The sequence below is a fragment of the Antennarius striatus genome, chromosome 5 (genome assembly GCF_040054535.1).
Source record: "Antennarius striatus isolate MH-2024 chromosome 5, ASM4005453v1, whole genome shotgun sequence".
Lineage (NCBI taxonomy): Eukaryota > Metazoa > Chordata > Actinopteri > Lophiiformes > Antennariidae > Antennarius > Antennarius striatus.
In genome coordinates this window covers 19,677,501-19,702,523 of record NC_090780.1, presented here as the reverse complement: position 1 = coordinate 19,702,523, position 25,023 = coordinate 19,677,501, and the positions used below count along the sequence as shown (strand labels likewise).

The 25,023-nt window shown below is 40.5% G+C and overlaps 1 protein-coding gene across 1 annotated transcript in view; it reads right to left on the bottom strand.

Moving 5' to 3' along the window:
• Window positions 1–3,548: 3,548 nt before the first annotated feature.
• tafa4b (TAFA chemokine like family member 4b) overlaps window positions 3,549–25,023 on the bottom strand; it is a 35,883-nt gene continuing 14,408 nt past the window's right edge. The window contains exons 4-6 of the mRNA XM_068315745.1: window positions 17,961–18,116; window positions 5,951–6,075; window positions 3,549–3,978 (exon numbers count right to left, since the gene is read on the bottom strand). Coding sequence (XP_068171846.1) covers window positions 3,967–3,978; window positions 5,951–6,075; window positions 17,961–18,116 — 293 coding nt within the window. The 3' untranslated portion in view covers window positions 3,549–3,966. The remainder of the gene's footprint in view (window positions 3,979–5,950; window positions 6,076–17,960; window positions 18,117–25,023) is intronic.

Here is a 25,023-nt window from a genome sequence, read left to right as displayed (position 1 = left end):
TTTAGAGAGATAAGTGAGTTTGACGACGCAGCAAAGAACGGATCAGCCCAAGGAAGCAGTGAGGGAGAAGACGTTAATGTCTCCCATTCACGCCACCATCAATATCAGTCGGTCGCAGGCCCGCCACAAAATGAATATTAAAGGAATTTTGATTGTTTGGCCTTTTCTTTTTTGATTTTGTTGAATTTTAATGGGCAGTGTTGTGTAGGGTTTTTTTTTTTTTTGTCACATATTATACGCTGAGTAAGAGAGTGGAGCTAATGTGTTTAATCCCCGCACCGTCACCTGGCGGCTACCCAATTATGGTTGGCCAGTAAGTTTAGGCATCAGAATATTTAAAAATGGCAGCAGAATACTGAATGAAGAGGACTGATTGCATTCTCAAGTGAGCTGAGTGAATGATAAAAGGCTTGACTGCAATGAGCTGAAGTTTGAATTATGTACCATGTGAATGACTATGACTGTTCATGACCAGAAACTGACACCTTAACCCCACACCATTGATCAGATCTTCTTCATCAGCTATCTCTCTCTTTCAAACACTAAGTTAACATCAGTTTCAGACAGACATGAATGATTTTCCTCTACAATGGCGGAGCACTCTTCCACCAGCTGACTAATGTTGTCACACATCTCTCTGTCTCTGACAGACTCTGTTCATCTGAAGATTACCATTCTGACTGAACATGAATCCTGAACCCACATTTCCTGGATATGGCTGGAGGCTAATACAAATTGGTCTTGACAAAAGATGATACATAAGCCAAGACAACTCTGTTTCATCCCTTTATTTCTCCCTCTCCAGGTACCGATTGTGAGAATTGCCGACAAGTGCGATGATGGACTATTGGAGGCGTGTGGTTTGGCGATGCAAGTGGCCTCTTGGGAACCACCCAGGCTTAGTATAAACAAAGACATACTTAAAATGCTCTTCATACACATCTCCCCGCCCCTCCAGACAGTAACTAACCCTATAAATCTTGACTTCTCATGTTATTCTGTGTTCCATTCTCACTAGAAATGCCTTTCCTTTCTCATTAGCATGTTATCCTGCAGTCTTTTCCTGTGTGTTTTTGTTTGCTTCAGTGGGTCCTGCCCTCTAGGTCTCACTATTTGCTAAACCGTGCAGAGCAAAGCAACCAGTGTCTATGGGACATTTGGGAGGATAGACCCCTGCTGGCGGACTACAGATGCATCCCTTTCCAGGTTGAAAGACTGCAGATTGTTTCCGTCAGTCCATGATGTGAAAAGATTAATTTTATTATTTATGAAGGCAGCTGGTAAAAAGGATGATCAAAGAGAGCTTGAGGGTTTTCTCATGGAAAGAATGGACTATGTATTAACCCATGGATATTCATTGACGCATGATAAATTTGCATGATGTGTAACATCTCATTAAAGGTGAATATGATAATATGAAACCCCCTCCAAGGTACCTTGAGGGCTCTTTGCGAGTTCACTCTTCTTCCTTCTCCTAAATTGGCAAAGGCGTTGGAGTGTGCGTTCGCTCTGCTGCAAGTCTGGCCAGCCCACACAGAAGATGTAAATACATGTGCGATTCTTTTTGCAGATTTCCTACTTAAGTAGCAGTGACCTGAGATGAGTTTTCAATCTGTGCCCTGGAAGGTCTAAGTGTGGTTGGAGCTGAGGGTGGAGCTGTAGCGTCAAACCCCAGCCACCAGGGAGCAGCGCAGCGCAAATTGTCCTCAAATATTGATTCTACTGCAGAGCAATGTAGGGTGGAGGGAGTAAAGTGCCTGGCTCTTCTGCAGCACACTGAGCATCTGAGGAAAGAGAATGACAGAGAGACTGATGAGAAGAGAAAGAGGGATTGATGAAAGGAAGAAGAAAGGGCAAGGAAAGGGGGGAAAAAAAGCGCTTATAAGGTTGATTGTTTCCCCCATTCTGGAGTCGTCATGGCGTATATCACCTGCATTTTATTATATCTTCTGATTCACGTTCGCCCCCTTCAATATGTGCATGCATGAGGCTTCTGAAAGTTTAAATAAGTTTGATGTAGATGTGTACTTACGTGTGTGAAAATGTATTTGCTGAATGTCATCATATTCCCTCTCCAAATGGACCGTTGTTGTTGAGACACTGCTTCAAGGAAAGAGGGCATTGTGGTGTGACTGGCCTAACTGCAGTGCTGCACCATAGGCCTAAAAATATTCTGTGTCAGTGGTCCCAAGAGGAACCTAGTGCTATCCAGGCCTCTCAGTAATGAGGTATTGGAGCTTCCTGCCACTGGTAGCCCTGCTGTCCCCCAGCTCCCTCTGGCTTGAGCATCGCTGAAGCCGGAGAGGTAGCAGCTTTGCTTCCACAGATTTATCATAGCTCACAAAGCAACACGTCTGAAAGCAAAGCTCTCATTCATGCAGGAGCAGCCCCCAGTGGGCAAACAACTGGCCGCGCTGACCCAACACATCCACATTATCAGAGAAGCAGACTGATGCAGCGCAGAGCGAGACTTGCACTTTGATGTGCACCTACGAGAGAAAAAAAAATTGATTTTGGAAAAAGAAGCACATAAGTCCGAGCAGCCAAGAAAAAAAGATACAGAATGTGAAACAACATTGTGTGCGGAGAAAAAAAAAAAAATCCACCTTCGTTCGTGAGATATGCAGCACAAAAGGGGCAGACATTCAAAGTAAAGAGGAGTGGGACAGTGGACAAACATGACGGGGAGAGGCAAGTTGGTTGCTTGCAGCTCGTCGCGGTTGTGCTGTACATTAATGATCAAGCCCAGAAGGGAAAAAGCATGTTTACGTAGGGTTGACTTGCAATTATCAGTAGCAATTATTTCAGTGTGTCTTCTTCCATCTTGATGCTGAGGGGGATTGTGTAAGCAGTGGAACTCTAAATGTGCACAAATGTTTCCTTGTAAGGGTAGTTTAAAAGAACTTCTTTCATAAAATAATATTAAATTCACAAGATTTACTGCTCAGTGAAATAAAAACATTTAGACAACTTGTCCCCATCATTTTAACATTTTATGGGCCTTCTTTTGACAGTAAACATAAGAGATGTCACAGACTGGATATAATATAGGCTGAGTTTAAATGTTCCTGGGCAAAAAATTAGACTAATGAGATACTTTGCTAGTTTCATATCGTGCTAAGCTGTATGTACGCACAAGCTCAATGGTCTGAGCCATCTTTAACCAATAACTACTCAGGAATGACGGGTCATGTTATATATATATTTATCTACTTTAAGTGTCAGACATTTTACAAAATGTTCACCTTTAAGTTCATGTTACATCCACAGCAAATGATGGCAATATCTAGAAAAACAAAACATTCCCAAATGCTTTCGACTAGTGCAAATATCTTACATGAATTTTCAATATGTTATGATCCTACACAGCAATCCCTAATTAGAACTGCAAAATGACTCCTGCAAAAAAGTTTTTGTGGTAGTGACTCGACCCACAAGAGCAATTTGATCCTAATTTGCTATTTGCTAGCTATGAGCTTCTATCTCTTTCATTTCTTCCATATCATTTCCAAAGTATCTCAAGTATAAGCTCTACATATTCACAGCAGATCCCTAGGGTCCGACAGCACTCTGGGCACAGTTTTAAGTTCACATCTCACACTCATCGGCAAACACTTTGTTCAAATATGTACTTTGTAATGCGCAATCCATCAATGAAATTGACCAACTTTTGATGAATCTCGCCTTTTTTTCCATTATTGGAATCAAGTCCATTTGTGTCCAGATATACCCTGGCTGTCCTTGATTGTAGGCCACTGGTCTCAGCAACCAGCATATACATCGTGGCTCCATGTAATCGAGTGCGCGTAGATTGTGAAGAGTACATTTCATCCAATTGTTTTGTGATGGATAGCCTGTCATTGGTCCTTTCCTCGATAATTTCCCCATCGTACAGTAAATGTGTGAGTCATCCATCCTTTCCACATGGAGAGTTTCAGATTTCCTTGTAGGTCAGTGGCTCTCTTGCTATCGTGTGACCTTGAGAAGAAACAATACCACAGATAGAAAAGACAATCAGTGTTCGCAAAGACATGTAATTACATGGAGTGACTGTTTCCCACTTCACACTCCTTCAGTGAAGGCTGCGATTTGGAAAAAGCCGATCACAGGTCAGACGAGAATATTCCAAACTGAAAACGTTTGTTTGCCATCCAACTCCTGATTACAAGGATCAACGGCGTCTCAACTGTTAAAGCCAGTTTTCATCTTTCTCTGAGATGCAACGGGTTGTTTACAGGAAGTTGAATGTGTATAATTGGAGATTTAATGAGATGGTTTTCTATTAACAAACAATATGCATTTATAATGAGCGGATGTGCATGTGTATTTTAAGAAATGCAATTCAAATCCTGCAAATATGCAGATGTTATCATGAGAATTGGCATATATGAAAAAACGCATCGAAAGATATGGCATCTATGCTTTCTATCATTTAACAGTGTCCCATTACCTAGGCCAGGAAATGTATATAACTTTCTGCAGCCCACCTACACAGCGTGGGAGTGAAACAGATGGACAGATATGGATCATAATGGTAAACGAGACACTGTTGTGGAGAAAAGAGGTCAAAGGTAGAAACAGGGACTCTGATAAAGACTAGAGACACAGCGGGAGTGAGACTGCCGGGCTGTGAGAGGAGTTGCCAGGGAATCAATGTCTCATTGAAACTATCTCCATTGACATCTGCCACCAAGTCTCCAGGCAACCACTCACGGGGCCAAAAGCACCTTGCAAATGCACAATTAATGTCCACTGATGTAGTGAGTCATTGGCTCCTAGTTCCTATTTCTGCTGATCAGCTAGTGAGACAGGGTGGAAGAGACAAAACAAAGGGAAAGGGCACGAAGAAGAAGAGGATGGCAACCTGCAACAGAATGAGGATAATTGCACCTATCATTCCCAGAGTTGGTGTTAGGCCCAGGGTCATTAATTCCACTGCCTGTAACCGAGCCCCGCAGTGCTGCCGCTCCTCAGTCTATCCAACTCACCAATTTAATTATGACTCTTAATTGTAACGCCTCAGTGGAAAGCCCCAACCATAATGCATTCTAATGAATGCGACAGATGTTGTGCTATTATGCAGTACGTCGAACAATCACTCTTTCGGCACATACATCGCTTACCTCTCAAAGGTTTCGTGTTTTTTTTTATGACTCACCTGTGAAAAAAACTACACAAGTTGAGTCCAACAACACAGACGTACAAAAACAAGCATCTCAGTTGCAAGTCCAGCAAATTTACCTTCTTTTTATGAATGACTTGCAATTGTCCATGTTCCAGGAAAAAATAGTCATGTAAATCAGTTCATCTTATTTAAGTAGTATCACTTTACGTGGTGTTGCTCTGTGGTTGTGTGGAACACGGAGTGTGTGGGGTTTTTTTTCCTCCATTGTCTCCCTCCATTGTTTTGTCGCTCTTGTCTGAGGAGGACCAGTTAGAGCCGTTGACAAAAAAAAAGGCTCGCTTGGGGTACGTCTATTGATCAGCGCTGTTTCTTCTTAATAATTCTGTTATTGATGTCATAAAGTAACACTCCTCTACACTCATTAGCATTTTGAAGATGAAAACAACATTTGTTTTTAAGATTATTGTTCATTTGCTTTCTTTCAGCATTTATGAGATCTTTCTATTCATTTGCAGTCATATGCAAAATTCCAGACACTAATTAAAGGAAGTGTGTTTAATAGGAATAAGAAAAGGAAGCAAAGATCATGTTCAATTATAGTCACATCAAATAAACGTTGAGCTGAATGATGCTAATGTTTCTTCTTTCTGGACACTGTGTGTTCCTCACAGGGCATTTTTGATGTTAGCATTGTTGTAATTATGCACCTTATTGCTTAAAAATGAGAAGATACATAAACTACAAGCAGTGAATGAAATGAGGCAGACATTAAAAACAGACAGGAATGTATGGAAACACTTGGACTCATACTGGTCTTCTGCTCACCTTGGTGGTTTTGACTTTGTTGCCAGTGCTGCAAGACCATCCGGTCAGGTCGGGCAGAACCTTACACTCCTCCCCATCCATGCACGGCTCCATGTGGCACCACCACTTCTGAGCTACGATTGAGGCTGGACAGAGACACAGATTTTCAAATGACCGGTGTGATACAATGAGGAGAATTTTATTAGCAAAAACAAGTAAGAACAGGTCGCCACAAAAACGCACCAACATCAACAACACAAAAATGCAACAGCTCATTAATTCTGTGACACAATTTTAATTTAATTTATATCCACAGGCAAAATGTACAATTATTTCAGAACAGCCAAAACTTCACAAGCACCCGTAGCGTAGCATTTAAGCATTGGAAATGTTACAAGCTCTGTCCGTGGTGCTGATCCAACTGCACCCTGAAGAGCATTTGTGACATATCCTCCAGTTTGACGTCCAGCATCTTTGAACAAGTCTTGTTTGTTGTTTTTTTGTCTGTAATATGAATTACAGTGATTTCCATACAAGATAGAATTGACAGCAGTTACACTTTTTTCCATTTTAATGAGATTAACAAAATCCCCAACATGGGATCTTAAAGTCTAGCATATGCAGAACGGGGAATTTTTATTCTTGCAGGATACAACCCATGACTAATGAATGTGTGTATTTTTTTCCTTGAGTGAGAATCAGATCCCATAATTTAAATGAGTCACCTACTTCTCCATTGTTTCCTGAATAATAAGTAAAACACAAGGCACATTTGGACACTGAGTCATGGAGTATTGTTTCTATTACATAACACAGAGAGTAAAAACAAGATTATAATGAAACAATACCATCAAGTACAGCTGTAGGCTCTCTATTGGACACCATGAGGAAAACAAATTATATGTTGTTTAGCTTAATTTTAAAATACAATTAAAATAAAAACGTCTGATATAAAATATTTTTACAGTGATGACTGGCTGCAGATCCACATACGAGGAAGTGGATAAAATCACAACTTGAACATCTGACCCGATACTTAGTTAAAGCAAATGTCAAAGGACGGAGTTGTCTCACTATTTGGCAGCTTAATTTCAAGTCTATTACCCAATATAACAGACTACAACCAAATTGATGGATGATAATGACTTGATCCCATCTTCTAAATCATCATCAACTCAGTTCTCAAGAAGGTAGCAAAAAATCAGGGTGTATCCATTGCTCTGACGTTTGCATTGACAGTTTTATAAAAATAAATTTTGAGCTGTTATTGAGCAACTATTGGTTGTTCCAAATGGAAAAGATGAGATGGTATTGGCAAGGAATGGGCTTTTGGACATAAAATGCCAAGGAACTTGGATGAAATCCACACAACGATTGTACAGAATATGCTGTGAAAGGGAGAAGAAGAATGGAAGGGGAAAGTGAGGAAGACAAGGCTAAATAATAGGAAGGAAAAGTCCTTGTTGTGTGGAAATGAGCAGCAACTTGGAGAGGCAGAGTCTGTTTGAGGATCACCGAGTCCACAGGAGAAAGACACAGATTAAATAAATAAAGAGAGGAGAGAGAAAGCGAGCAAGGAATTGAAGCAAAGTGGAAAATAGGCAGTGCAAAAGCAATGACAGAGATGACACATAAAGAGAGGAGGAAAGCAAACAATATGTTGCCTAGTAGCCATAGAAAAAGTCTTGCAACTATTATAGGGAATAATGTTGAACACACTGTTATGATGCATGAGCCTAGTGGCAATAAGCTATTCTAAAAACCAATGGCTGTGTAATGCTCGTAAATGTGGCCATTATGATGTCAACGATGGCGCTTCGCACTGCAGGAGTGTTATTTAGAGGTAATGGGCAGGGCCTCTGAGTACTATTATGGAGTTAGCGTACCCCGAAGCTTATCTCATGCTATACTGTGAAGGTAAGATGGGTATGACACACAAGTACCTGCCTGTCAAGTTAGAAAATTAACAGGCCTGTGATGTCATGGGTATTGTCGGCCAGCACTCAACTACGGGTCAATGATAAAAAGATTACAGAGATACTTGTTTGTGTGCATGTTCGTGTGTGTGTGTGTGTGTGTGTGTGTGTGTGTGTGTGTGTGTGTGTGTGTGTGTGTGTGTGTGTGTGTGTGTGCGTGTGTGCGTGCGTGTGTGTGTGTGTATGTGTGTGTATGCAGTAACTCACTGAGTCCTTCAAACAGGAGATGACTTTGCAGATAGCATACATATTCTCTACACAACAGTTTCCATACACACACACACACACACACACACACACACACACACACACACACACACACAAACTCCAATGCACACACATGCATAAACACACATATACAGGCAGTCCTCAAAACACGAACAGCCGACTTACGAACGAGAAAGGCACGGCCCATATCGACTATTGTCCTGCAGTTCCCTTTTCTACCACAACAGCCGCCGAGCAGCACCGATTCATCCGCAAAGCTCCAACACTAATCTTCCCCTCTGACTCTTGTTTGTTGTTGTCTCTATGAGCATCTCAGCACGTCAGTCCTTGGATATTTTACTATTTATCATGGATAATAAAGATAGTAAAGATAGAAACCACTTGTTTGTATGTCTGTTTGTATGTTGAGGATGTGGGGGCATGTCTGATGAAGTATCAGTCCCTCCAACCCTGTATGCTCTCGCTCAGTCAAGTACAGGAGTCATTTAAACCCCAGTTTTATTATTTCTTGTTGCTGAACTTTTGAGGCACTAAATTTTGCTTCCTTGCCAAGAATTTGGGAGAAGATTGATAACATTTTATAGCTATCATCAGAGGCGGGTTGGCACCGAGAATAGAAATACGACAAAATGAGCTACCGTTTGGGCCAGCTGTACACATGCAATTATAATTCATAGTATCTCATTATCCATACAGAAATTAAAAAGAGTAAAACCTGAAGCTGTGGTTTCAAAACATAACTTTAATAAGAGACGCTTGTCATTTTTACACTGCAAGATATAGCATGTTCATTAAGCTGGGCTCACACTACATGGGTTTTAAAGCCCTAGTCAATATTGAAATTGGGTTTCTTCACAGTCATAACGACAATTTCCCCAGACGTCCTTTTCCCGATTCTCAAACATGCACTCACTACAAGATTAAAACTAATGTGGCATCACACACTACAGGATTTCATAAAGATTCTCCTACCAGAGGGAGCAATGACTGCACCGCCTCACATGATCTCTGAAGAGGTGACTGCACGTAAACAAAATGACTGATGAAGTTGCCGTAGCGATGGGCCTGCATTGCAGTTTTGGAAAAAAAAAAAAAAAAAAACAGAAATTAATGTGGATGTAAAGACACGGTAAACTTTCTGCCAGAGAGAAACAGGTAGGAACTTTTTAATTTTGGGGTTAATATCCCTAAATAACAGCGTACTTACTAGCGTTAGACTTAGCAAGCCCATCATTCATATGAACCGAACAGGAAACCGAACAGGAAATGTATTATTGCATCTCTCAATGCCTCACACAGCTAGATAGTTCCCGCTGCTTCCAGTATTGTTCTAAGCTAAAGCATGCTAACCAGATGATGACTGTAGCCTATTTAATCATCTAATCTGTCACTTAAAAAACAAATAATCATGTTTACATGCATGTTGAACCACTTATTTATCCAATTATTGCTTTTGCTCATGAACAGATATGAGACATTCATTATTCATTCAGTCACACTGGCCGACTCTCACAGGAGCAGAAAATAACTAAATGAGAATATTGCCTTGATTGCTTCTAAAATGATTTGCCTTATTGACTATTGATATTGGTTATTTTAATCCCTGTAAGTTTTTTTCCCTTGAATTTTCAAGTTTTCACCTGTACCTGTAAAAATCATTTCATATCAAACGCTGGATGTGGAAAGATCGAAGTTCCACATTTTCCGGGAAAAGCCTGTTTAACATATGATGTACCTCTCAAGCTGCCTCAGTCTGTCTCATTAAGACTCTATATTTATATTCATAAAAGGCAAGGAGGGTAATTATGATAGGTTTACAGCTGAGGCATACATTTCTTCACAGCTTCCATCAGCTCATTACAATGGAACATGCGCCCAAAACAGCACCCTTTTCTCTCTAAAACTTTCAGCACACATCCCTCAGCTGAGGGCAAATGTCTAGACAGTGCTTGGCTTAAGATGCAGGTGATTAGGAATCACGGAGTGCTGAGGCTGTGTTATTCCCCAGGTTCTCACCTGGCGTCTGGGGTTCTCTAAATACGGTCTCTGTAGGTTCCATGCTTGGAGGCTGCCTACAGCTCTGTCTCTCTCATGACTGATCACAACATGTCAATCTAAATGTCACTCATCCTCTTGCCCGCCGCGGTAGCAGCATTTAATTTTTGTTTATGTGTATGTCAGCCAATATGTCAGTTGTCGGCGTATTCACCCAAACATCACGCTTACTTCTCCCTGCGAAAAACGGGTGAATTGTCATTGCAATGTTTGTGACATCAAGTGGACAAAGTTGAAACTGCAGGTCCCATTATTCTCATATTCTCTGATTTTATATATGCACATAATTGATATGTGGTTCAGATCACCCTGCTGAACCATACGCAAATATGCGACGTCTATACAGTTTTCTGTTAACGGCCAAGTAACACGTTGAGAAAGTGCTGATTTCCACTGAGGTGAACATAGCATGCATTTTCCCAAGTACTAACAAGGAACACAATAATTACCATCCAAACACGTCAATCCCACTACAAGAACAACTCATCCACTTCTCATCAAATGTATAAAGAAGAAGCAAGTTCACGAGCAGGGAATCATCTTTAAAGAGAAAAACAGGGTTGATCAGTCTGATGTCTCTCATATTAATCTGTAAAATGAGAGAATAATGCAGCAGATGTGACATCAGGAGGGTCTTTGTCCTTCTCACACCTGTCAACCTTTCATTTAAAGTCATTCAAGTGACATGACAGCGAATGACAGATTAGGCCTTGATACAAAAGTACATGCACTGACTGCATATCCCATTGTATCATTCACATGTAGCCTTTTTGATGTAAAACTGGCCGTACTAACACAAAGTGTGCACTGAGGCGGACGTCTGTCGGAGCATTTGCCCATTAATACTTTACAAAGGCGCCATCAGAACTCGCTCAGAGCAAAACAGAAAGCGCAATGGGGGGTTTACTTTTTACTTTTACTTTGCATCTGTGTGTGCCCATTACATGCAAGCGAGCAACTCTTGTGCACATATGCCATTTTGGGTTTTGTGTGTGAATGTACACAACCCCCACTATGCAGTAAGTGTCAGGCGTAAAAGCTCAATCACCAGCGTGACCGTTCCCTTGTTCCCAGGTGCTTAATAATTTAGAGTGAATATGATGTATATATATATATATATATATATATGCATGTGTATATACTTCATATATACACATGCACACAGACACACACACACACACACACACACATATGTATGCACACGATGCTGGTGATGGACCCAGAGGTATGGATACCCTGAGGCATTGTAACTGTTCTGCTCTGTGATCCTGCAGTGCAGAAGCAGTTGGGGAGATGCATCCATCTCCTTCTACAATGATTTACTAACACACTGTATCTCTGTTGCCGGGGCTCTCACTGCCGTGCCAACAATCCGGGAGTGCATGACGAGAAAACTGTGAAAAGTGCTATAAAAGATTATACATGGTGAAAAGTTGCACCCATATATAGGATCGGACTGACAAAATTGTCATTCATTGAACAGATATTGGAGTAAACAACAGCAGGTAAATTTGTACTGAAAAAACAAACCAAAATGTGGTTTGTCTGTGGCTGAATCCAGCAAATCAGACACCAAACTAAATCCATTCATCTGCTGTTTCAGGTCAGGTCTCTGTGCTCGTCTTTCTCCAACACCAATCCCATGCTCATAAAATTGTCCCGCACACACACTCAAACGCTTATATAAACACACAAACACAAGTATCAACAGGGGTTGAGTGGGATGGTGCAAATGGGGAAAGAAGAAAGTGCTGATGTAATAGCCCGAGTTGGAATATTTCCAGAGGAAAATATATGATTAAAATTCATTTTAGTTTATAATATGTATTAATTAAAACACCAAAAGTGTTATAGTAGTTAATTTTTCTGTATGAAACTGAACTACCATAACCGTTATATTAATGTGATATTAATTTATACTAGAACACGTGTTGCATTCTACCGACAATGGACCAAGTTTGACAATCCTGACAGACAGCCTGTCTTGTTTATTTAGTGAGTCATCAAATGTGCTAAATATCCATATTAGATTGTCTCCTGCATGCATCTGTGTATTACACTGGTAGTAGTACGGAGTTCATTCATGAAACGTTGCAAAAGGTTAAATTACCCAGCAGTATGAGTTCATTCATGAAACATTGCAAAAGGTTAAATTACCCAGCAGTATGCCAAGTGGTTCCATTCCTTTCTGCATGTGCTATCTATTTTAAAATCCTTCCTATACGCAGTCTATAAGAACCCTTTCATTGGTGCTGGATGGTCCATGCTGAGCTAACAAGAACAACTAGATTAATAAGGCCCCCATCAAATGTCTATGAATCTGACACTAATCACTGGATCATGGCACCAGGAGCTTCAGTGGGGACACTGTGTTACCAGAGTGTGACCAGAAGGCAGTACCTGGGAATCCCACAGACAAATGAGTGTCATGATGTGGATGCAAGGCGTTCAGCTGCATCCGTATAACTCCAGAGAGTCGGCTGAGTTAACATATGATGTACCTCCGCTGAGCTGAGAAGCCAGCTCAGTGGAGGAAATAAGCCAAAGCCTTCGATTTCTATGCTCCACAAGCCTTTATACATCACCACGGAATAAGAACCCAGGCCACAGGAGACAGATGGCACTGATGTCAAAGACATGAAAATGTCTCACAATGTACAGAGGCTTCCACCCAAAGTCCAGCACCCTGAGACCAACAAAAGGACGGAGATGAAGCCAGGTGTGACCACAAATGCACCACAAATATGGTCCCCGGGGATGAATTGCTGCGAGAGAGCCTTGGGCAGCAACACACAGAGGGTGATGTGGGGGGGAAAGGAAACGTTGTCAAAGACCATACCCCTCCATGGGAAGTATCAGCAACAGATAGAGGGAGTGGTTGACATCAAGAAATCCGACCAGCAGCTAGAAAAGGCCGGCCAAAGGGAAAGCACAGAGGCTCTGATCATGGCACCAAAAGAACAGACACTAAGCATCGGATCGGGGGGGGGTTCCACTCGAGATAGGCTGGATGGCCTCTGGGGGTGTCTTTGCTCAGACAGCACAAACTGAGAGGAATACCCATGTAGCTGGGATAGTGTACAAGAACATCTCCACCAAGCCTTTTAACAGGGATCTAGAACTTGTGAAGTAATGATGATTTACAAGTCAGCAGGTGATGGTAGCAGCATCAGGTAGAAGGAGAACAAGATCAAGAAGCACCAGGAGCTGAAGGAACAGCTGGAACACAGGTGAAAGGTTGAAACAGGAGTGACTCCTGCAGTGATGGGAGTGTTACTCAGTTCCTCAAACAGATTCCAGTTGAGGAAGATGCAGCACAGACCTGTCAAACGGTTCTGTTGATAATGACAATGTGTATAAGCAGAGATGAGTAACCCACATATTCATGTGGAGATGTCTTTCTATTTAGGACACAAACATACGTCCAGTCTCAGGAGGTAAACATGAGCTGAAAATAACTCAGTGAGCTTAATGAAACTGGGCAGAACCCCAACTGAGAAAAAAACAAAAACACATAAAAACAATCTGAAGGCTTCTGCAGTAAATCCAAACAGAGCACACACATTTTGTCTTAACTCAGACAAGATGGCTCATGAACACAGACAAATTTTATAGCCAGAACTTATTCATTATTTATTAGATACTGCCCATTACTTAGATTTTCTTCAATATCTACAGCAGGGAATCTTAATTCACATAAAACACCAGTGTTAATACTTAAAATATTCACTTCAATCATTTACCTGTGAACTACATTTGGCTTTTCTAAAAAGGTTAGCATGCGATGGGAGGTTGTCTCTTTCCGTTAGTGAAGGTATGAGTCGCCTGCGTGGATTTGTGTTTGTGTGTGTCGGGCGGTGTTGCGTGACATGAGACGCTTCGTGGCCATGAACTGAGTCCAAACGTGAGATGAGTGCTGCAGTGCACTGGATGTGGAGCTGAGAGGCGGTGAAACGTGGAGGTGGGTTCTGAATAAAAACAATTTAAATTCCATGACCAGTGTGTGATTTGTTAGCAAGGAGGAAGGAGGAAGAAATCGTGGTTAAGACCATGAAACAGAATTTATCAGTCGACAGATTTTAACAGGGAAATAATAACTGTCAGACTATTAGCTTTTCATCAGTGTCACTATAAACTAAGTAAACTATGCCAAGTCTTTAAGGAGAAGTGAACAAACAAAAGTAACACATTGGATCAAATGTCAATTCTCTAAGGTTTCACATAATTCCTTATTTATCCCAACTTTCATTACAAAGCCAATAATCTTGGCTATGGTTGTCTGATTTTATCATTATCAAGCAATTGTTCCCATCTACAAGCTCATCAAAGAGGTTAAACAACAAATCAACTTTTCTTATTGCATGAAAAGAGTGCTGAAATGAACCAGTAAGTCTGTTGACACTCGAGTCATTTGAATGGGAAAAGCGCCGTCTAGTGGCCGTGAAGATGAACAGCAGCTCCCCGGGTGGATGCGGTCAGTTGGTGCTGATTTTAAAAACCCAATTATAGAGGGTGTTTAGACACAAAAGGAGTATGTTTTCTGGCCAAAAATTGGGCTGTGTAACTTCAATGTAACAAAATGAGGTCAAAATGTACAAATTATAATAATAATGCAAATAAGAACTATTGCTATTTGATTAATCAAAAAGTGTTTTGGTTCCTGGAAAAATTGGGTCGGTGTTAAAAATACAATAAAACATTTTTAGTATTGTATCATTTGCTTGATTGTTCCTGACTTGTCATAAATTTATCCTAATTGCTTATAAATGTAATTTTAAAGTAATGAAACACAGAATTCCACTACAGAACTATATTTATAAATTCTGCTTGGTGTCTCAGCGCATAAAACAGTTAGATGCAATCTATTTCACATCATGTGGCGTGTACACTGGAAGGGACTGATGTTGAGAACAGTTTTATGGTAGTTCAGACAAAGAAAAGAGTAGCATTTAGTACTTATATTTAAAAATAAATACTAATAATAATGTTTCAATCATGTGTTTAAAACAACCTAAAACTGGTTAACGGGAAGTCAAAGTATGTGTGTGCGCGCGTGCGTGCGTGCGTGCGTGTGCGTGTGTGTGTGTGTGTGTGTGTGTGTGTGTGTGTGTGTGCGTGTTTATGTGTGAACAGCATGTCAATGTGATGTCAGAATTTCACGCCACCGCCTCCGGTTCACCTCTTGTTCATTAACCTCTATTTATTGATTTCTAACCTATTTTCAAATGTAAGGTCTGTATGTTCAGGCAACACATATTATGGTGTGTAACTATTTTAGATCAATTTGAGCACAGGAGTCGATAGTGGGCCAGTAATGGTTGATCTCAGTCTCTTATCACTCAGATCTACACCATGTTTTTCAGACATTCACTGTCGGTTTCTGTCTTTTGAGTGTTTCTTCACTGTGTGGCTTTTCAGTGAATGATAGAGAAAAGAAAAAAAAGGCCAGGTGTCAATTTTCCATCAGCTTTTCATCTTTTCAACCGCTTTAAAAAGGTTTATTTCTGTCTGCACCCCAAGGTGATTGGTGGATTTTTTTTCACAAAAAGAAAACATTTTTTTGATACAGAAAACAGCCTGCCAGAAAATTTCTAATTGAGTAAAACCTGTCAGTCTTTCCCTTTAGTGAAATATCTGACTAATGTGTTAAAATCAGGCTGGTAATGATTTGAGATGTTTACACTTTAATGGAGCATAAGGATTCAATGTGTTCTTTTGCCTCTTTGATCCTGTCAAATCCAGCAGCTTGTCAATCATTACTAAAAGATGTTGTGCAGCCGAGCTCTGTCCAGAACTACCAAACATCATTTAGAATTCTAGTCACATTCCTAATGTTTGACAGAATTCCACAGGCGCTGACGCAGAACTGTGGAGCAAAATCTCAGATATTTCTATTCAGCTTTAGCATTTTGGGTTTTAATATTCGTTTCCCTGCAGTTTTTTAATATAGTTACAACATTCATACAGAGCATATTACATTCGGCTTTCAAGAGTTATCGCTCCATCATTAACGGTGGTGAAATGTTTTGAAATACTCATCTCACATCACACTGAAGCCAAACAGCCATCGGTTTGCAGATCCAGAGGTGATGTCATTGCTTCAACACTTGGGGTATCGTCGTTCCTCACTGCTCCTCCACCATCACACACCTCCCTTGGTTTCCACAGGGCTGCCCTCTGAGTCCACCTCCTCTCTCCACCCATGACTGCACTCCCATCCACTCCCCCGACATGATTATTAAATTACCAGACGACACCACCGAGGTTGGTCTCATCACCGGAGGAGACAGCTCATAAAGATGAAGTCCAGATTCTGTCAGAGTGACAAGAACAATCTGGCTCTAAATTCCATGAAAAGAGAAGAAAAGGTCGCCGGCTACAGAAAGCATAGAGCTGAACCCAACCCTGCCAATATTTCTACTTATGTTCCTACCTCCAGGTTTTTGCAAACCAACAACCAGTGAGTGCACTTTCTGAGTTTGCTACAGAAAAAACCGACCAAAGGAGATGCTGCTGGTGACCTACTGCCATCCCTAAAACAGAGAGATCGCTGCCATGCTGAATCGCCGTGTAGTATCCTGGCTGCTCTGCAGAAGCTTGGAACAACTACTTTCTGCCATTCCTTGAAGATAATTCTGCTCTCTGCACCTCTTTAGAGCCAATCACCAGACCCGGTTCTCAACCTGGACATGAGCTGTTCATCAGCTGCCCTCTGGATGGCAGGAAACAAAAACTAACAAACTCTAGAACAGTTTCTTTCCTTGAATGACTGTAAGCAAGACATTATAAATACAATACAACCACCAAAAAGCAGATTTCTTCCATTTATTGTATATTCTTGTCATCTGGCTTTTACCTCTTTTAAACATGCACTGAATCAGATGCCGAGCTTCTTGATTTAATTGCATGTCTTCATACAATGACAGGCTTTCTATTCTATTCTATTCTATTGTCAGTCAGTCAGTCATCTTCAGATTACCACCACTTTATCCGCCGCAGCAGGTCACGGGGAGCCGGAGCCTATCTCGGCGGCATAGGGCATGAGGCGGGGGACACTCCGGGCACGACGCCAGTGCACCGCGGAGCCACACACAAAGACATACAACCATGCACACACACACTCATTCCTACAGGCAATTTGGAACGGCCAATCAACCTGAAGCATATGCTTTTGGGTATTCTATTGTATTCTATTATATTCTATTCTATTCTATTCTATTCTATTCTATTCTATTCTATTGTATTGTATTGTATTCTATTCTATTCTATTCTATTCTATTCTATTCTATTCTATTCTATTCTATTCTATTATATTATATTATATTATATTATATTATATTACATTACGTTATATCACATTATATTATATTATATTATATTATATTATATTATATTATATTATATTATATTATATTATATTATATTATATTATATTATATTATATTATATTATATTATATTATACTAAAATTTAATATTAAATTTTCAAGTAGTTTGAAGTAGTATTTGAGGTACGTGATGATACAATAGACTTGCTCTTAGAGGGTGGGGTGAAGAGCTCAGAGTCCAGCTGAGCAGTTGGGATGCTCCCCCTCCCCTCCAGGTGCCTCCCTCCAGAGGAGACACAGTGGCAGACACACACACACACACAACACACACACACACACACACACACACACACACACACACACACACACACACACACACACGTGGGATTGGAGACTCTGTGAATAGTCTATTGCGGTGTTCACAAGAACACCGTGGGGTTTTTACCTTCCACACAGGAGGGCCTTGCTCTGGTGGTACCAGCGACCTGCCCAGGGAAACAGGAGCACTTGACCGTTTGAGAGCGTTCCTCAATCTTATTCTTATTACAGCAGCGATGATTGGCCACCACCTCACACGTCCCCTGCTTCACCTGGTATGAGACTGAGAGAGAGCGACAGAGAGACGGAGAGAGAAGAGAATTATTTGAAATTCATGCGCTTTCATGATGCCTAATCGGTGTTTGGACTATTTCTTGCTCCATAAAATTGAGTTGAAATTAAAATAAAAAGTGCTCCACAAATAACAATCAAATACAGGTCATGATAGCTTCTCAAAGGATTAGATGAATCTGTTGAATTATTTATATTTATATAAACTCAATTTATTCCAGTTTCACAACCGTTGATTCATGAGTAAAGACTCTTTACTTTGCTTTTATTCACAGCCTCATTATTAACTTGGACACAGATGATTGTCATCATTGTGTGCAGAAGAAAAATGGAAACAAAAGAGAAGGAAAAATTACAAATGAATCATCTCTTTGGGCTCGTTTCCACATTATAACTTGATTTAAGCTAAGAACAGACATGTGTTTGCGTGTGTGTGTGTGTGTGTGTGCGTGCGTGCGTGCGTGCGTGCGTGCGTGCGTGTGTGTGTGTGTGTGTGCGTGTGCGTGTGTATGTGTACGTGTGTGTCTCTATGGATGGCTGCAACCGTAACAGAGTTCTGGTTTTTATTTATTTTTAATCTGTGGGTATTTATTGTCTTTTGAGATCACTCCAGAACGATTGCTTTTCACCTTCAGCGTGCAAACGGTGCCTAATCACCATTGATTGCCTTCACACATCCCCAGAGACCTCGGTCTAGTTAATTATAACATCTTCTTGACAGTAATGGGACAGAAGGACAGGCTCAACTTAAAGTGTTTTTCAACACAAAGCTCTCTCTCTCTGTTGAGAAACTATTTTATGAAGCTGTCATTTAGAAAATTAATTCCATTCAGTCAAATAGATCAAATGTTCTCTCCTTTTGTTGACGACTCTATTCTGAGAAAAAATATATGGTTTCTGCAAACTCATCTCAGATAAGAGACGGCGTATGGTGTGTTCACATACACTCCATCAGCATAAGGATACACACAGATGTTTAGATAGGCTTAAGTTGTATGCTAATGTTTTTAATGTGTAATAAATAATGTCTGTACTAATACTTAAATTCACTCAGCACATAAAACCATGAATTTCTAAGGAGGAGGATTTTGTTGCCACCTAAAGGAAAACCACAGCTGCCGGGTTATATGTGTAGTACGTCTAATCTTTGCTTATGGCTCCTGAACTGATCCCAGTTGTCTTATCGTTGCTTCCAAAACATGTTGTGCACTCCTGAGAATCTCTGGTGCCGTTTCCCAAAATGCAGCAAACCCTCCTGGCGACATTAATGCCTATAAACCTCTTTACAGCCCCGGAAAAATCTTGGTTACACTGTTCCGTAAGCCTAGATTTCATTTACGTACGTGACTTTACCCAGACTCTGAAACTTTTCATGCTCGGCTCAGTGAGCTTTGCAGAAACACACAGACACACACACACACACACACACACACATACAGACACAAACACACAGGAGACACGCACACACATTCTGTAGAGGGCTCTATTTCTACAGGCCATGGCCCCTCTCATCCTTTCTGATTTAAAGTTTGTTTGTTCTCTTCTCCAGGGAGCCCCATCAATGATCCCAGGCTCTCTGAGGGCAACCCCCTCCTCTATCATCCCTCCACTTTCATTTCCCTCACTCCTTTCTCTTGAGGCTGGAGCAGCTGCCGAATACACACAAACACACACATAGCCCACCGATAAAAAAAATTTACACAATAGAATGAAACCGAGTGGCAAAAGTAATAATCACAATGGAAAACATGAACGTCTAACTCAGTGACACTAAATTTGTTTTAATCAGACGTGTTCCTTCATTACTGTTAATCTAAAATGAGAGTTAGCGTTATGTTCGAGGTGGTGCCTGGGTAGACTGGTCAATGAGATGGCCCAATTTCATAAATAGTCTGCTTGTTAGTGAAAGGAACAAAGAGATGGAGGCATACAGAAGGAGGTGTTGTCACGGAGAGAACAGAACGCTGCTCACCTCCTCTCAGAATAATGAGGTCACGAGTTTCTCAGGTTGCTTCGTTTTATTGCTTCTATCAGACCCGATCCAGGGACGTTTGTATTTTTAAAACTGCTGTGAAAATGAGACGGATAGAGTAGAAAAATGCCAGATTTCATTTAAGTTCTTTTTATGTGTCTGTTAGGCTTTGTTGATCATTTGAGATCTTAATGAAGTAAATATTAGTAGAGGTTGAAGTCTTTTGTGAGGGGCAGGAGGAAAGTCTGCCGGTCTCAAAGATGTTCAAAGAAGACGGTTCAGCTGGCCTTAATGATTAAAGTCCAAGGTGCTGTTTGATCAAATATTCTAAAAGTCTGTCATGACCAGTCCTAAGAGACGCTCTAAACAAAAGCAGTGTGTTTCTGAAGCTGTTGTTACCTTCATCAGGGAGCAACACAACAAACCGTATGCAGACACACCCTGTTTGCACTGACGATCATTTCCTAAACTGATTCAACTGGTTGATTTGAATAAAATGAGGTCAGAATAAAACAAATGTTGCACCATATCTCACCAATTTCACATTTATCTGACATTTTAGCAGCTTCACCGTGATGTAAATTTGACTGAAAATTACATGTAGCTATAAAAGGCTCTAAAAATAATTTATCTATTTACCACTTTTTCCTGGAAGTGTAAATAAAATTTGACTAAGTCATTTCTCAGACATACAAATGAAACAAATGAGCCAACATTTCTTAATGGTGACAATTACTTCAGCAAAGAAGGAAACCATAGTGGGAGATGAGGTTACATCAGTGTCAAGATAAAAGAGGACGATTCTACTAAAGTAATGTGTTAGAAAAAAAAAAAAAAAAGAGCATATTTCTGCATTATTTAGGAAATGTCATAACCAGGATCTCATGTTTTCAAATTTCTGTTTTTATATCAATTTATTTAATTTCTTTTTATTTGTGTGTTCTTTGTCTATGTTTTACCATGGATATCATTCATTTCCTGTGGCTCCTGTGTTTTTAACCTTTTCCACCTTTTTCCCAGTGTCTCGCAGTTCTCCCATCTCCCTGCTCTGCAATAATTTTAAATTTGATTTTTAAATTTATTTATGATCCTTTCTTTTGATGGAATCCGTTGTTGGATGGATTCCATCGTCATTACACCAGATGCCTTCAGTTCTTTGTTGTATTTCCACCTCCAGTGAGCTTTTAAGTTATCTTTATGTTCATTTTACTTGTTGTTGTTTGTCTGGTGTCCTTTACTTTGAACTGATCCTGAGAGCAAACGTGGGTGGAAATATCATTTTGCCCATGAATTTACTGCATGTTTAAATGATGTGTTTTGCCAGCTTGTAAGTGCGGGACTGTTTTAAAGCAGAGCTGCACATCTTTAAACCAGCATCGTAGCTACAAACGGTACCCTTGAACATCCAAGGTTTATATGCAAAATCAATAAAAGTCACAACTAATTAGAATTTAAAAAGATAAAATCAATTCAAGGTTGGGAAGTTTAGCTAAAAACCAGCAGCTGTTATTGTAAAGCACACTTTGTCTTTATAGCAAATAACCTCACATGAATCTCATAATGCAAGGTTAATAGTTTAACTGCAAAATAAACATATTTCTATGCTATGAATCTGATTTTAGCAGGAATAGAAGCCTAACGTCAATGTTCCCCAAAGAGGTGAAAAGACAGTCATGTTACATGTGTGGCTAAGCACACACGTTACATTCTATTTCAGGAGATGTTTAGAGAGAACAGTGTACATTTTGCTCAATAAATAACTACAAATCTACATTGGAAGAAGAGACAAGTTTCAAGTGTTGGTAAAAGTGGTCCAGAGAGGGAAGTGATGTAGGTCTGAAGTGAAGCGGGTCTGAAGTGAAGTGGGTCTGAAGTGAAGCGGGTCTGCTTTCCTTCCATTTTCCCCTCATGTGCTGAGTGTAGAGCCGCCAGCATCCATCCACACACAATAAGAGTATATCTAATGTCTCAATGCTGCATTTACACCACTCTGTTATGACCATCTCCATGTACAGCTCACAATACGCAGAGGTGCAAAGAACTCTCCAGCATGGCTAAAGGCTTCAGTTCCCATGGCAAACGATAGGGTGCGGGGGGAAGAGTGGGCGGGGGGGGGGGTTGGGAGAAGCTGAGAAACTAACATATAAACCTACGTTAGTTGGGTAAATGATGTCATCGGACAAACACAGGTAAGCTGTGTCTTTCTACTGTGCAGGTATGGTTAGCATGAGGAAGGCAGAGGAAGGAAGAAGCAGATGCGGAGGTGTGAGAGTAAATTACTTTGTTCTTTGTGACACTTGGTTGTTGCTTAAGTAATCATATATTAATTATTGTGCTACTCTGTGTTAATCTTAAGGGCTGTTTGAGACAATTTATGATGTACATTACACCCTAGTTACTCGCGGTTAATGCGTTCGAGGAACCACACGCAAATAGTAAATCCCACAATATAGCAACAAACTGTCTATCTTATTATTTACGGTAATGTAAACGTTTGTGACCCTCCCCATACTGATCTTAAACCACCTTCTATCTGTGTTACCTTTTTCCACACTCTTATCGACTGTTTAAAGCACTTTTGTGTCTCACGTAAGTCCGACACTCACGGAACATAGAGCACTTCTGGATGCCGTCAGCCAATAGAATGCGCGTACGGTATCACGTGACTGCCTACCAAAAATCCGCGATGAGGTGAAGCCGCGAAGGTTGATGCACACTGTACTCTAAAAATCCACATTTTATACACAGTTTAACTATTTTTTCCTTTCCTTCCCAACCCTTCCTTCTTTCTCTCTTCATTTGCCCTCTTCGATGACTCACTGGCCTCCCTCACCCTCCTTGACTTTCCTCCATCTCCTCCTCACTCTGATTCAACGCAGCCCATCAATCCTGATGACATTATCAGTGTTTAACAGGCCCACAGGCTTTATGCTAATTATTATAACAGGTCCATCGTACAACTGAGCGCTCCTGTGCAACAAATCTAACCCTGGTAAAACAGACTCCTCACCAGCGATATATTTTAAGGGGACTTGGATGAGGACACACTAAACGTATGTAGTTGTGTCTAAAACAGATTTACTTGTGTTTACTTGCTCAGTTGATAGGACATTAGATCACGCTAGAATGGCATGAATTCAAAAACTGTAAATGTCTTTTGGATCAAGATTAGCATTTAGCAAAGAACATTTATTGACATTGCAGGTTATAGAATTTCAATATAGTTGTAAAAACTGGACTTTGGCTCAAAATATGAGTTTATAAATTGTTTAACTTACCTTGAGATAAGTTAAACAATTTTACTTTAATTCATTCCACCCTTGTAAAAAAAAAAAAGGCCCAAACCCATCTAAATTATAAAAGAAACATATTTTTTATCAACCGATAGAAATGAATACTTTACCTGTGCATTTATATATATATACACACACCACAAACACACACACACACACACACACACACACACACACATATATACACACACACACACACACACACACACACACACACACACACACACACACACACATATATATATATATATATATATATATATATATATATATATATATATATATATATGTTAAGTAAACAATGATAAACTATGAAAAGAAATGCAAATGAGCTACGTCTTTACTCCACAAAACAAGGATGAGATGCTGTCTCAGCTGATGTTTCATCCAGCTGATGTGGTGGTCTCCTAAACATGGTTAAACTCATATTTTTGTTTGTATGTTGAAGAAAAATATGGACAGAACGACAGCTCGTATCTCGAAAATACTCTGTCGAGCAGCTCGTATCTCAAGGTATTACTGAATAGATAGAGCATTAATCCTGAAGAGGAACACATCTGGATGCTCATTCTGTCTTTTACCCCTTTGAAATATGATAAAGAACTTCAAGCAACAATCATTTTTCCAGTTATTTTAAGGAGCGGCCGCCCAGATCGGCATGACTTTATCGCTGTTCAGTCCATTCCTATTTTATAGTTTTCATTTTAGAAATGGCTTCCTGTGAAGCGTTTGCCTCTGAAAAACAGCACTGAGCAAATAGGACTGACTTAAGAACATACATTCTTGTAGAAGAGGATGTGTTAACCTTTAGAGCCACCATGTGGCATTAAATGGTACATCACCTGCAACATGACTCAAACAAACAGCTCCCTGCTCCAACAACAAAACATCCACAAGAACATTTAAATAGAAAATGCATCCATCAGATACACCCAATTATTTCTCAACCTTAAACCTCCATGTGTTTGTCACATTGCTTTCCCCAGTCAGCAAATCATAAAGTCCCCCCAATTAAAGAAAACCTTGTAATCGTCTTCTTTCACATCAAGAGGAGGTGCATAGGAGGATGGGGGGGGGGCCCCACATGCCGACCTTCACAACACTCCAAGCCTGCAATTAGTAGCGTACCTGTTGTGAGACAGGTTCGCACCTCTTTGTGCGAAAGAAACTGAAACAATTACTCCGTTCACAGGTCGGATGCTGGTAGCATTCCTGTGGCACCGGAAAGGTCACTTTGCAAAACACGAGCAGCGAAAGTACAGGTAGCCCGGAGATAATTAAGGACATTGTCATCATTAAGTGCGAGGAAAGAGGTGACTCGCGAGGTTGTCGTCAACAAGTCCAGGCGCAAGATGTCGCGACTCAGCACAACTGTCCCCGTAGCCGGCATCAGTGAAATATTAATTCAATGAGGCCACGGTGGTCATTTATTGGTGAGGAAGGAGGCCTGTCACCACGACTTATGGAAATTAAAGATAGAGAAAAAGATTTAGCTGGTGGGTTTCTATTAAATCAGCAAGCGGCTCTGGTCTCTGTCTCTTTTCATCGACCGCTCCAGGAATAAGTGCAGAGATGCTTTGGATGAAGGGGTTACCGCGGAGCTATGCATACTAATGAAGCCGTTGGTAATTATG